Here is a 13,634-nt window from a genome sequence, read left to right as displayed (position 1 = left end):
CGTCCTTTCCTGGAGGTCAGTGAAAATCCCTACAAAAATTGTCACAAAAATCATCACCAGAATAGGTGACAACTCAAATATTGTCAACCAGAAATTCTAATTGTTCTTTACTCTACAAAACTGAAAATGTGTCAGCAACATAACCACCACAAAATCTTTACTAATATAACTGGAGTTCTACAATTTAATAAACACATTAAAACTTTTAAAATAGACACTTACAGTGGCTAGAACATTTAAGATATGAAAGACTTGAGCTCTTCTCCAAGTGAATAAAACTCATTACACAAAGAAAAAAATGATAATATATACATCCTATTGTGTAACAAATGTTTTATTAGGCTATTTGAAAGACCTATTTTACAATATTGTGACTCTATTATCCACATGTGTCTGAAGTCTGCAAAGCCTAAGCTTGATTACTGCCTAACCCAGAACAATGGTTGTGAGATGCTAAGTGATATTGGCAAGAGAAAAGTAATTTGTTTAGATGTGTGATCAGAACCAGGTTTAAAAGCAATAAATGTTGTATCACATTTAGGATTTCAAAGGTAATCTCCTAAGTGACTTGTCAGAACAGAGACCGCAAATGGGATCTTCATGAAAATGCAATTTCTTTTGCTGAATAGATATATACCACATTTCTTCTTTAAAGAACTAACATGTTTCAATTAATAAAACTTTCACATGGGTGATGGAAAATAGAGAAATCATACAACAGATGTGAATAGAGTCCTTATAGTTGAGCTGTAATAGAGTTGAAAGAGATGGGACTGATGTAAAGAATACATTATCATAAGTCATGTAGCTTTAGTGCAATAGAATCGGATATTTTTTTTAATAAAACTTCATTGCATGGCAAAATATTAATTTCCATCCCACTAAAATCCAATTATTAATGAAGATCCAAATCTAATCACTAAAATCTCATATACGCTTTTACAGGCTAATGTAATTTCAAAAAGTTGATTTCAGTCATTAAAACTATGCAGCTGTCATTTAAGTTATGTTGATAATTTAACCTGCCCATATTCAGGTTTGCCTCAATAAGTTCTTTCTGTCATTTATTCTCTTTATCCTTCTTCTGGCACCCTAGGAGCATGTTCTTTCAGGATCAGCCTCAACAGGGCCAGTGTGCCACATTCAGACCTCAAATAGACATCAGGTGAATCTCCCTGGAACTAATCTTTCTTGATCATTTCTAGTGACAGATGAATGAATAAGCTCTGTACATACAGTGACCTTCTGAGAGAGGGCAGTGGGAAAGATTGGAGAGTGACACCCTGCTGTGGTGTCCTCATGTGCACAGCGGTTGTTCTTGTTGGATCATTTATTAATCTGCTGTGGTTGATTGATAAATGATATCTGGGGACCACTGTGTACATGTCAGATTTTCACCTATAATGTCCATCTCAGGTGGGAATCATCTGTTGATTGTAGGAAAGTTAAGAGAGACATATATTGATTTTTTAATTCCAACATTTCATTACCTCTTTAAAACTATGCCCAACAAGCTTAGGATGGCCAAGGAGTGGGCTTTTGGATAAGCTGGCCCTCTTGTTATTAGTGGGGTGGGATTTACTGAGCACCCATAATGTAATGGATGATGCTGTAGCAAAAGGACAGGAAAAGCTGACAAAATACACAGGGAGAGGTTATGGTAATTAGGTAAACAGTCTTTAATTTCTGATTGCTAACTCTTTGGGCAATCAGCCATTTTGTCTTGATTTGTTATTGATTTAAAGTTACCAGTCACTTATAGGTGGGGGCCATAATATCCATGTTGGGGGTATATATAATTTTTTTATTGTAGATGCTTGCTGTAAGAGCCATAAACTATTTTGCCGCACATTTATTTTTTGCGTTGATTCATGTTCCCATCGCAAGATCCCAATGCCTTTTAGTAGTTTACGTACAAGCCCAAAATGCAATTGGAACTACTAACAAAAATTGCTTACCATGAATTTAAATAAGATGGGACGTAATATTATAATTAGTGTAAGCAGTAGGTTTTTTAGGATATGAGCCCAAAGTAAGCATACGTCTATCTAATTTATTGCTATTGAATACAACATTGCCTTTCTGACTAAGCAATAAGTATTTGTTTTCTGGCATTGTATTGGTAGTGATAACAAACAAAATAATTCTGCTTTTAGGAAGTCTCTTTTGTACTTCCCAATAGTTCAGTAAAGTTTTCTGTTAAACATGCCTTACCAATGGCTGTGTCTACATCAATTTATTTTCTTTTTGTTATCTTAGGTAAAAGACAGAATAGAAGAGCCATACAAGCACCAGACGTCTTCAGTATTTTCATCTGGAACACAAAGGCTTAGCATTGAAATGGGTCCAAAGGTAAACTTCTTTCCCGAAGAGAATCTCATTTTTTTGTGTGTCTGTGCCTTTTTTATGCATTTTTGCATATATGATGTCCTGCTAATGATATTTAGAAATACAGTGGGCCTGCTTTTATAAAGCTACCTAAGACTGGAGACAAAAGACTATCATGGGAGAACTTGGGTTATCCAGCAAATCTGGAATGGATCTGGGCCAGGATTTAAAATCTTTGCCAACTAATAGCAAATGGTTTCTAGGAAATCCATTTTTGGTTTGCTGGATCACCCAGGTCCTCTCATGATGGCCAATTCTCTCCAATGTTGATGAGCTTTAATCAATCAGGCCTAGTGTGTCAAACAACTAGTTTATCACTGCCTCTTGGTGTAAAATTCACAATTAAAATCAAAAAGTGTAGGTTCCATACATGGGATGTGTGCATCTAGCAATTTCTGAAGCAGAAAATACAAACTGTGCACAAAATGTCAAGCAGAGGAAAAAAGGGCTAGTTTCCAGTCCTACGTTTTTTTTTTTTTTTTTTACTATCCTATTTAGATTTCCAACAAAAAATACAGGGCATGAGGGGGAGGGGGAGGGGTAAAAACAAACAGGTCATACAGCAAGATGAACAATTCAAAAAGGAAATGCCAGAGACATCAAATACAATAATAACAAAGATAAAAACATAATTGACATGGTCAGATAATAGTTATGACAGAGCATCCAGTGATCAAATGTGGGTTCTAGCAGAATTATTACAAATGGCTAGTTTCAGGCCAATACCTTCCTAACAATCTGGTTTCCCGAATCGTTTTACAACTCAGTCAGTATCCTCACTCCCTCACCCAATGTGTTTCCACCTGAGCTTGCGGCAGTCAGAATGTAAGACCAAATTAGGTGTGTGTGCTTCCCAATAGGGTATTTAACAATACAGGGGAGGTGAACACGGTCCATTTCCTAAGTGTCCCCCACTTTAAAGGGAGGGATCTCAGAAGATCTAGAACATGACCACCAGTCCTACTTTTTATTAGCTTATCGTGTCTTGCAACACATTGTTTTGGAAAGGAAAAAGTTTGCTTCCTCATGGCAAAGCTATTCTTCTGATTGCAGGTGGGGGAATTTTTCCAGATGCAACAAAAAGGATTATAGAGCACAAAGCTCATTGTTTAGGTTCAAATTTTAATCTATGTTTGTGGTTGCCACACAGACTGCTAACAAAACTTACGTTTCAGTGTTCCCCTTTCTAATAAAAAAGGTGTTTTTCTTGCTGCTGGTGTCACCATTGAAAAAAACGGCCCGAAATTTCCCTGGTGACGGGGACTGAAAGTGGGGCAAAATCTCTGCAACAGGGATACAGACAGCAGGAGAAGTGAACTTAGGTTCTGACGCTTGCCCAAAATGTCAAGAAAGCTAGAGGTTGAGCTTTAAATAAAAATGCTGTTACTATTTAGGATGAAACTAAAATAAATAAGTTACATTTTCCACTAAACAAACCAAAATGTACATTCAAGCAAAAGCATTACTCTGAAAAAGTAATATAATATTGCTGAAATTATCTCTGGCACAGCCATATGCAACAATTGATAAGAGTTCTTTGAACTGGCCTGAAGCTACACATAGCTTTACAAGTTAATCCTATTTAGACTTTCTCAGAAGAACCAGAAAAGACATTTTAGTTCTACTTCTGTAAACTCATTTTAATTGTTTTACTGTTTCCTGAAATAACAATTATTCAATTAAAACAATTCTAGGTCTGTTGGGTTGTTGTAGTTGATATGGTATAGTTTACTTTCCACATGTGTATTTCAGTTAAACTTCTCAGTCTGGGGTCAGGGATAAATTGAAAATGAATTTTGTATAAATAAAGGTTTTAGACTGGCACCCTCCCTGTTAGAGTAAGAATTCTCTTTATTGTCCCTACACGGTCTGTGAATGTTTACCTGTTCTTCATCTGCTCTGGATCTAAATAACTAGAACAAAACCACTGAGAATAGAGTGACAGTATGTTTTATTCCTGTTTTAACCAGTTATGTGGCCTTTGGGGAATTTCTGGCACCATGACCCCCATATGTTACATGCTTTAATTGATCACCATAGTGTGCCCCATCTTTGCAGTGCCTCTAACCTTTGTTATAGCTTTATATTGTCTAAAAATGTTCTTCAGTGTTCCAGTTCTCCCCACAGTTTGTCCCCTGCAATGTGTACCCCACTTTGTAGTGTTCCACTGCTGATTCTACAACCATAATATAGATGAGGGCTTCACTGACTACTGACAGAGAGGGCAACCAGAGACTAAAAAAAAATATATATATATATACAGATATTGCCATCAAAAATTTAATGGATTACCAACAACAGGCAGATATCAGTGGCATGCAGTTTAAACCAACAGACAAATATTATTAACAAAGAGCAGATATCAGTAATATGCGAACAATACCAATGCAAGTCAGGTATCAATGACATGTAGGTATCAATCACATTTAGATATTAAGAATGACATAATAATTTCAGTGACTTCTAGAATGGGATATAAGGGCCCTGGGAGGAACCTAGACATCTTGTTTATCTCTAGTGATATATATGGTTCTTATACCATAATCATGGTTCGCTCAGAGGTTAGGGCTTTTGCAGTACAAGGTCACAGGTTTAAATCTCAGCCAGAACACTATCTGCAAGGAGTTTGTATGTTCTTCCCATGTTTAGATGGGTTTCTTCTCGGCATTCTGTTTTCCTCCCACAACCCAAACATGCAGTTAGGGTAATCAGCTTCCCCTTAAAATTGGTCTTAGACTGTATTTAAGAGATATGACTATGGTAGAGACATTAGATTGTGAGCCCCATTAAGGGACAGTTGGACAAACCCTTTCCTCATGTTGAGCTAGTTTCCCAAATCTTCAGCCAGTGCTGACAACACAATATATCTTAAACCATAGCTGTTTTGTCATGGGTCTTTGCACTTGCAGACACATAGGGCTTGATTTATTAAAGCTCTCCAAGGCTGGATAGGATGCACTTTCATCTGTGAACCTGGATGATCAAGCAAATCTAGAATGGATTTCCTAAAGCCATTTGCTATTTGTTAGGAAATGTTTTTAATCCTGGACCAGATCCATTCTGGCATAGTGACTCACTGAACTGCTTTGTGACAACAGTGAGTATAAGTTCAGTAGAGGTTTATGAGAAATACATACAATGGTGTGATTTTTAAAGGAGAAGATACACTTCATTAGTGAACCTTGGTTATCTAGAAAACCTGGAATGAATCTTGTCAAGGACTGAAAATAAGTAACAAATGACCTTTAAGAAGTCCTTTCCAGGTTTGATGGATTACCCAGCTTTACTGATGAATTGCGCTGTGTATTTTCTCCAGATTTAGAGAGCTTTAATAAATCAAGAAGAAAAAAACTTTGGCAAGTACAGAGAATTTTTCATCTCACAGCACTTCCTCCCAGACACTGTAATAGCACATGGACATTCCTGCATGCATGTCTGTTTATTGGACCATGTTGGGGGGAGTCCTCAGTCACTAAATGACTAACAGGACAGAAAGCAAAAAGGTGAATGGTGAAAGCCGTGATAGCACATACGGGTAACTGTTTGCTAGATAATTGTATAGTAGTCCATCAGACTAGAAATAGGCTGAGATACATGCTGCAGCTTCTAATGCTTGTTGGATGGAAATGACAGTGCACAGGGAAATTGGACTAATCTCTTTCAGCATGGAAGAGGACAATCTACAAGTGTGCAAAAAGAAAGGTAATGCTGAAGTTTTACTAAATACAGGTTTATTTAACTACATAAATGATGGACTTTCCGAAGTCTGTAAAAAATACTAGAATTCCCAGACTATTTTGTTTATTGCATATCATTTTCTCCAACGCCACATATACACTTTAAGCCCCTGAATGATATGCTTGCTCTGAGACCCTTTTAAAGTGTTAGTATAGAATTCTTTTTCTAAACAGTAAGCAAAATTCTGACAGTATGCCAGTTTCTGATTTAGAATGATTCCTGTATTTTATATTTAAGAATTTCAATGTCCTATTTTTTTTTAATAGAGGTAAACAGAATAAATATAATTCAGCAACATTTTATATAACTATATTCACACTAACTTTTTGCACTTCAGAAGTAGCTGGCTTATGTAAAATCATTTAGCATTTCAATAGAGAGGTTATTTCCCTTGAAACACTGTCAAAATTTTGTCTTGGGTAAAATATGATTTTGTAGAAACAGGAACACATTTTTAAGTTTTCCTTTGAAGCTGTTTTTCAATGCTTTGTTCCTTGCTTTCTGTCTTTCTGAATTTGTTATGGGTAGCAGACTTGCAGTTATATATTATTTTGGCTGCCATTCTTGATCATTGTGTGCCGTGTTATTTGACCTGCTGCAGCAACGTCAATCTCTAATGTAGAAGGTTGAGTTTGCTTTTTACAGGCAAAACATTGCACCAGCCTTGTAAGTCTAAATATGTTGTGTTCTTTTTCTGCTTAGAGTAGAACAGTGACAAGATGATACAAAGCAAAGTTGTCCTACAAATAGCTGGCTTTCTGTTAGACCATGTCTTGGCTTTAACCCTATTTGTTGCCAGAGCCTTTTTTTTAAATAATATTGTGCTACTATATTTCTATATATATTTGCTAGCATATTTCCATTGATGTTTGGCAAAGCCAGTTTTTTTTGTAAAAGACACAATTCAGTTTTCATGCACAAAAACACAATATAATAAAATTGTCTTCTCAGCGTCATTGTTTACTTAGCTTTAGCTTTATAATTACTACCCTTATTCCAGACTCTTTCTTTTCTAGACCCATTCCTGGATCTCTTCTATCTGTTACAACTCTTATTTACAGTCTCCTACTATAACATTAAATTTGCTCTTTTCCCTCGTTCCATTTAATTGTCTGTAAGGCTACCACATAGTTTGGTTCTTAGACTTCTTCTCTGCTACCTCTACATTCATAACCTAGGAAAATGAATATGTTTGTTTGGATTCCAGTGCCACCTCAAATGCAGACAACACACAGATTTATCTTTCAGCTTCTGTCTCTTGTCCCTGTCCACTTCCATAAATATAACATAAGTAAAATAGGATTTGTGATGTCTCCAGAAGAGGATTTGACCTCCTCTTTCTGTTTCTATGCTTGGTATTACTGTACAAATATTTAAAACTACAAAAACCTACCAAGCCTGATTCCGAGGCTAATATTTGAATCTGAACTTTCATTCAAGCCTCACATTCCCTACTTTATCAAACAAGATGTTTCTTGTACAGGCCTCAGAGAAATTCCATCCAAAAGTACTGCAACATCTTTTCCTCTGGTCTACCAACTAACCGACTTTGAACATTTGCAATTCCTATTGAACTATCTTGCTTGCATCATTCAACTTTCCTCACACTTTTCTGATGATGCCTCGCTCTGTCAACTGCTCATCTGGCTGCAAAAGAATCCAGCTAAAACTGTTTTTTAAAGCACCACATAACCTGATGCCTGTACATGTCCACCCTAACTTTTGCAAATCCCCCAACCACAACTTGTGCTCTACAACTTTCCTACCATTCACCCTGATCACTTCCTCACACACTTGTATGCAAAATTTCTCAGGAGCGTCACCTTTGTACATGTACCATGCCTGGACAACTGAAAGGCATACTTTTAAAGCACACTTAAAAGAAGCATACAATTTACTATAATCACTTGATATGTTTGTATACTTATATGTATGTATACACCTCACACCAGCTGTCAAGGATCGTGCCACATTGTTTGCAGACTAAATTCCTATTATGTTTGTCCTTTGCATGTAACTTGATTGTTTGGTTGTTTTTTTGTTAAATTTATGTATTTACCTGTGTTGTTGGATATTTTCGTATTTACTGTATTATTGCTGTAGTATGTAGTCATAACTCTGCTCGATACAGTAAAAAGTGTAATATATTTATATATAAATAAAAAATATATTAAATGTAAATATGATAAAACAATAACAATTTACATTTTACATTTTAGATTGCAGACATATAATGGGTGTTAGACTAAGTAGAAGTGCATAGGTAGATTTGATTTCAATAATTGCTGATAATCAGGTGGTAAATGGAGATCTTATTGGTTGGAGCTAATGCATGCATTATTTCTCTGATCAAAATGGATCTATTAGAGGAAAGCGGTGAATAACAGATACACTTTAGTGGAAAAACAACATTGATTATTGATTTCTTACTTAGCAGACAGGAAGCTGTCAGTAGTTTACAATAGAAAGTTAGATAGAAGTATGTTAAGTGCAGCATCCCCCAGTGCCATTGGCTGTTCAGCCACAAACACACCACTTTGAAACTTGTGTTTAACACAAGTGGACCATCACTAAGCTGTCCATCATATACACTGAAGGGAATATATAGATTCACTCCTTTTTGATTTTTCCACCAAATCTCATAGGACATTATTACAATAAATAATGCATATTTACAAGTATTTGATATGTTTTTTTTATTTGAAGTATTTTGTTCCAGTGAGTGGTTTGTTAGATACCTACAGGTTATAGATTTTCCTCTTGGCAATATTCAGCTTCTGCAAAGAGCCTCTTTAAGAAATGTGTTGGTTTGTTGAGAAATGTTAAACCATTTTTACTGATCCATGAAAATAAGCAGACCATTCATTTCAACAACAATCATCCTGTAAGATTACATGTGCAAATTTTAGACATGTTATTTACCTGTATAAACATCTCCTATAAAGGCATCCAAAACCCTGATTAGCTATGATATCAGCAGCCCATAATTATTTAGGGCTGTCACACACGATACCCTGCAGTATTCACTTTTACTCTTCCCTTGGTTGCTGCAATTAAAGTTATGTACAACGTTGAGGGGTGAGTATGCTGGGTCAGCCTAGAAAGTATTAAGACACTCCAGGAAGAGGAGAAGGAAATGTCATGCCAGAAAAAAAGGGCACTGTGCTAGAGAACTGACTTGTCAAATTCCCTAGCAAGTACAGGTGCACTTTGGAAATTAATATCCATTGAGTTGTAAAGGGAAAAGCAAACAGGTGCAATTAAGCTTTTAGAAATATATAATTTTTCTGTGGCTCTACCTCTCTTTGATTTTTCAGATGACCTTATTTACAGTGTATAGGACTGATACATGATAAACAAATGTTTACTGCAAAGTGCATATCTGCTCAGGAGGAAACTGAGCCTCTCAAATGAAGTAGTTAAGAAATCTTTTGGACTGATTAGGGTCTTACACAAAATTTATGGGGAGGTTGAATATTGGGTTTGCATGCTGTAAGGTAAGGTAAGATGCTAAATGGTTCTAATTAGTAAATTATGATTTTCAAAGAATGCACACCTATCCATTAAGATTCTTTAATTGTCCTTAATCTGCCGTAGCACGTGGCTTATAAATAAAAACACATATTTTGCAAATATACTCTCATCTGCACAAAACAATAAAAACTAGCTTTATACAGTACATATTTTTGAATAATTCAAGGCATCTTCCATAGAAGTTTGTTGTTTTGGAATAATGTCTTTTACATTAACATGATCATTAGTTTCTGCAGTAGACTGTCTGCAGACTGGCAATATCACCATTCTCCCTGTTTCAGTTTTAGTACAGAATTTACTCTTCCTCTCTGTTATTGCAAATGTTTTATGAGGCATGTTAAAGCACTAAAATAAAATAAGAATTTTTATAAGATATACAGAAGAACATTGCTGTAGTATTATATTAACTATATTAGTCTTTTTATGTTCCATTTTCACTTGAGCTAGAGTTTGTTTGAGTTGTTCCATTTTGTATTGACGTAGCATAAGTAATCTATTTTTTACTCTGGTACACTGCCTAGTAAATTTGTGTTTTATCTAAAACTCTCAACAGAAGGATCGTTAGAGATAACTTTACAACGTAATGATGACCAGATGCTCAGAAATGTAGGCTTCTGGTGGTGTGAAATGGTTGAGTGGATTAACTATGCCAGTGACAGCAGGTTGGTGTAAATGTAGACAAGGTTGACGCCACTTGCTTTATTTATAACCAAAGAAACCAATGACAAACAGATGGTTCTGGTTACAGCAGTCTATGTGGTGGATGCTGATTCTGGAAATGCAAACAGCAGCATTTATTTATGAGTGAAAGAGAAATGGGTTTGATTTCTTTAGCTTGCTGGTTAGGTTGACTTCATAGAGGTAGCCTCTTAAGCAAGTGTTTTGACAGAGATGGCTTTTTGCTGGAAGCTCTGTCTAAATTGAGATATGTCCACATACTCTGTGATAAATCGGGAGTTTATTTTACTATCCGTAGTTTAGGTTTGTGGATCAATTGAGGGAACTTAAACTACTATTTAATGTACCTTTTTATTAATTGGCAACAAATCTGCCACTTGTAAAAACTGCATCTTTGCTTTTATCGTCTTTGTATTATGTAGTCCCACTGTAAGGGAAAAAAACTTTAAATTTAGGTGGCCTGTTAGAAATATTATATTTCAACACTGATATTTTTTGGCTGATCATTTTTCCATGTTTAGTTCCAAACCTTTGCTAGGGTCCATGTCAAATATTGTTTGTAGTTCACTGAACATTCACAAGAATAGGTATCTATGGTTAGTACTGAATATGGTGTTAATTCATAGAGTGCTAAGATTGTGTAGTCTATCTTTCGGTAAATGTGTATAAAAAAGAACAAAAAAAAAACACACAGAAAAGCTCCTGGAACTTGTAGATTAGCACCAGATCCTGATTTCAATAGGCAAAGAGATTGTGCCACCCAAAGCGAACATCACCCCTATTATAAAGAACAGGACTAATACTAACCTGACTTACAATATTGTAATACCTTGTTAATACACTTGACTATATTTCCACCAATGAATGAAAAGCTTGGCATATATAGTAACTAAGTTGGAAAGTCACCCCCTTTGTCTACAGGCAGCCCCACTGTGCTGAATGGTAAATCCATCCCTTATTATTTCAGAATAGTGACTAGTTTTTGATTAATGAATATTGCCAAAACTAGCTTAACAAGATTTTACATCTCTATAGTGAAATAAATGTCCTCTTGGACAGCTGAAATAGTGTCTCCAATAGAAGATTTTCCCTCAATCAGTTTTGGATCTTTTCTTAGTCATGTGTTTAGTTAATCCATCAAGGAACCAACATAGAGGGTAAATTACTAAAAAGGACCCCAACAACATTGAAAATAAAGGCTGTAACCCATTACTACTGTCTAAAGCAAAAATTACAAAGTTATAAAGTGTAAAACTCTGATAAGATTCCGATATGTCCTTGTAGTGACACAAAATGTCAGCGGTATATAGAAAGAATAAAATCCCATTCTTTTGATGTTTCTCAATGAAACTTTTAGATCATTTTTATATATTTAATTCAACCAGTATAGGACATTTTAAGCTATGGTAGCTTGACAGAACTTCCTCTGTTATGAATAATGTAAAAACTGTGTGTGTCTGGTTAAATTGGAAGCTGACAGGTAAGATGGAGAATAAAGACAAAGTTTTCCACTTCTTTTCCAGTTTAGGTGCCTCAAGTTTTACATACCTGTATAAGGATAGCAGTCACAACTGGAGATTTAGTTCATACAGGTATATAACCATTTTGTCTCCATAGACGTAACTATAGTAAAATGCAGGGAACAGTATTAAGTTGCTGCTGTTTACAAGATGACTGAAGGTTGTAGGGAACTTTATGTCTTCTTTCACGCATAGCCTAGACATGTTTAAAAGGTTTCTATTTTTCTGAAATCCCCATCAGACACACATTTACTTTTTTACTTTTCCTGCTATTGTATCATATATATATATATATATATATATATATATATATATAATATCATTTAAAGTCATATCATCTTTTAAAATGGTGTGTTCCTTGCAATTCTGTGGGTCCTCTTACCCTTCTTTAAATCACCTGCGCCCTATTGAGTCACTTGTTGATTGCAGCATTAAGCTGCAAATGTTCAGAAATGTACAGAGTATGAAAACAAATTAGGAAAATGATCAAATTTTGTACAAATGGAGACTTCAGTCAACAAAATTCTATTGACTTTAAATGAGCAGTATACATGATAGTTCAGTGCATCTGACCTGCTTTGTGTTGTGCTGAATTTCTTTCGATGCAGCATGTCCTATGATGTGCATTTGCAGTGTGCAATGTTTGTATTTGAATGACATTTTTCAAAAGAGCCCATGTTGATGTGAACCCTAACCTTTCTGCCCTAATCACTGACCTGTGATTGTTATTATGGTAAATAGAGGCTTGAAAACAAGGGAATGACATTGCAAAATAACCATTATAATAACCGTATTTATCATGTTGTATGTAAAACCTACATATTTACCTAACAGGGTGCTTATTACTTAGGATAATCAAACATTCATTGGTTAAATTTCACTTTACTAAAGTTTTACCTGTCGGTTTGCTGTCACTAGAAATGTTTTTCTTCTTCTTTTCTTCATTTTCAAAACTGTACTGTCTTCTGTTGTCTTGTTTTTTTTTCTTTATTTATTTTGTAAAGTGAAAACTTTGAGATGGTACAACTTGTAGTTTACTAATTTTATTTCAACATGGGAAAACACTTTCATTTGGCAAGCTTGTTCTAACCAGGAATGCTTTAGACTAGTGGTCGGACCACTAATTTTATGGACTCCGGACTGAGCATGTGCAGGGAGCTGTATGTTACTCAAAGGGGATGACACTTCCTCCATAGTGATGTCATAATGCCAGAACCTGCCCACTTTCCCATCGCAGGTCTGAACCTGCGATGGGAGAGTGGGAGGGTTGTGTCCAGAGACACAATCTGCCCACTGGCCCCAGCCTGCAATTCCTATAGGGGACATGGTCCTTCTCTCGACCGCGCTGGGGGGCACACAGCCCGAGCCGCGGACCACCAAAATTTACTCATGGGCCACTGGTTGGCGACAGCTGCTTTAAACAATGGTATACTTAAACTTGGCTTAAATAAATGAACTAGCACAATGTCTGATAAGCATTGATAGCAGCCTTAAAGGTTTTGGCATTAAAACCCTTATCTTTTTCTACCTGTTTCTTGATATATCATTTTTTTGCACATTTATGTTTGATACCTATATATCAGTGTTACGTTTGCTTAATCTTCTAAATAAACCTAATTTAACATATAAACTCATATATAATTAGTACATATTTGGCTATTGCATAAATCTAACTTTCCATTTTTACTAAACTGCTTAACCTCTATGATGAAGATAATAAGAAGAATACAACTTGTATATGACATTTTCATCTATGGTAGTTTGACAGAATTTCTT

The 13,634-nt window shown here is 35.6% G+C and overlaps 1 protein-coding gene across 1 annotated transcript in view; it reads left to right on the top strand.

Moving 5' to 3' along the window:
- The window catches only part of STPG2 (sperm tail PG-rich repeat containing 2), a gene marked incomplete in the record, with an annotated part of 262,587 nt that overhangs the window by 71,077 nt on the left and 177,876 nt on the right, over positions 1 to 13,634 (top strand). The window contains 1 exon segment of the mRNA XM_072406812.1: positions 2,260 to 2,352. Within this exon segment, the coding sequence (XP_072262913.1) occupies positions 2,260 to 2,352 (93 nt within the window).

Source organism: Pyxicephalus adspersus, chromosome 3 (assembly GCF_032062135.1).
Source record: "Pyxicephalus adspersus chromosome 3, UCB_Pads_2.0, whole genome shotgun sequence".
NCBI lineage: Eukaryota > Metazoa > Chordata > Amphibia > Anura > Pyxicephalidae > Pyxicephalus > Pyxicephalus adspersus.
The sequence above is the reverse complement of the archived record's forward strand: the minus strand, read 5'-3'. Positions and strand labels throughout refer to the sequence as shown.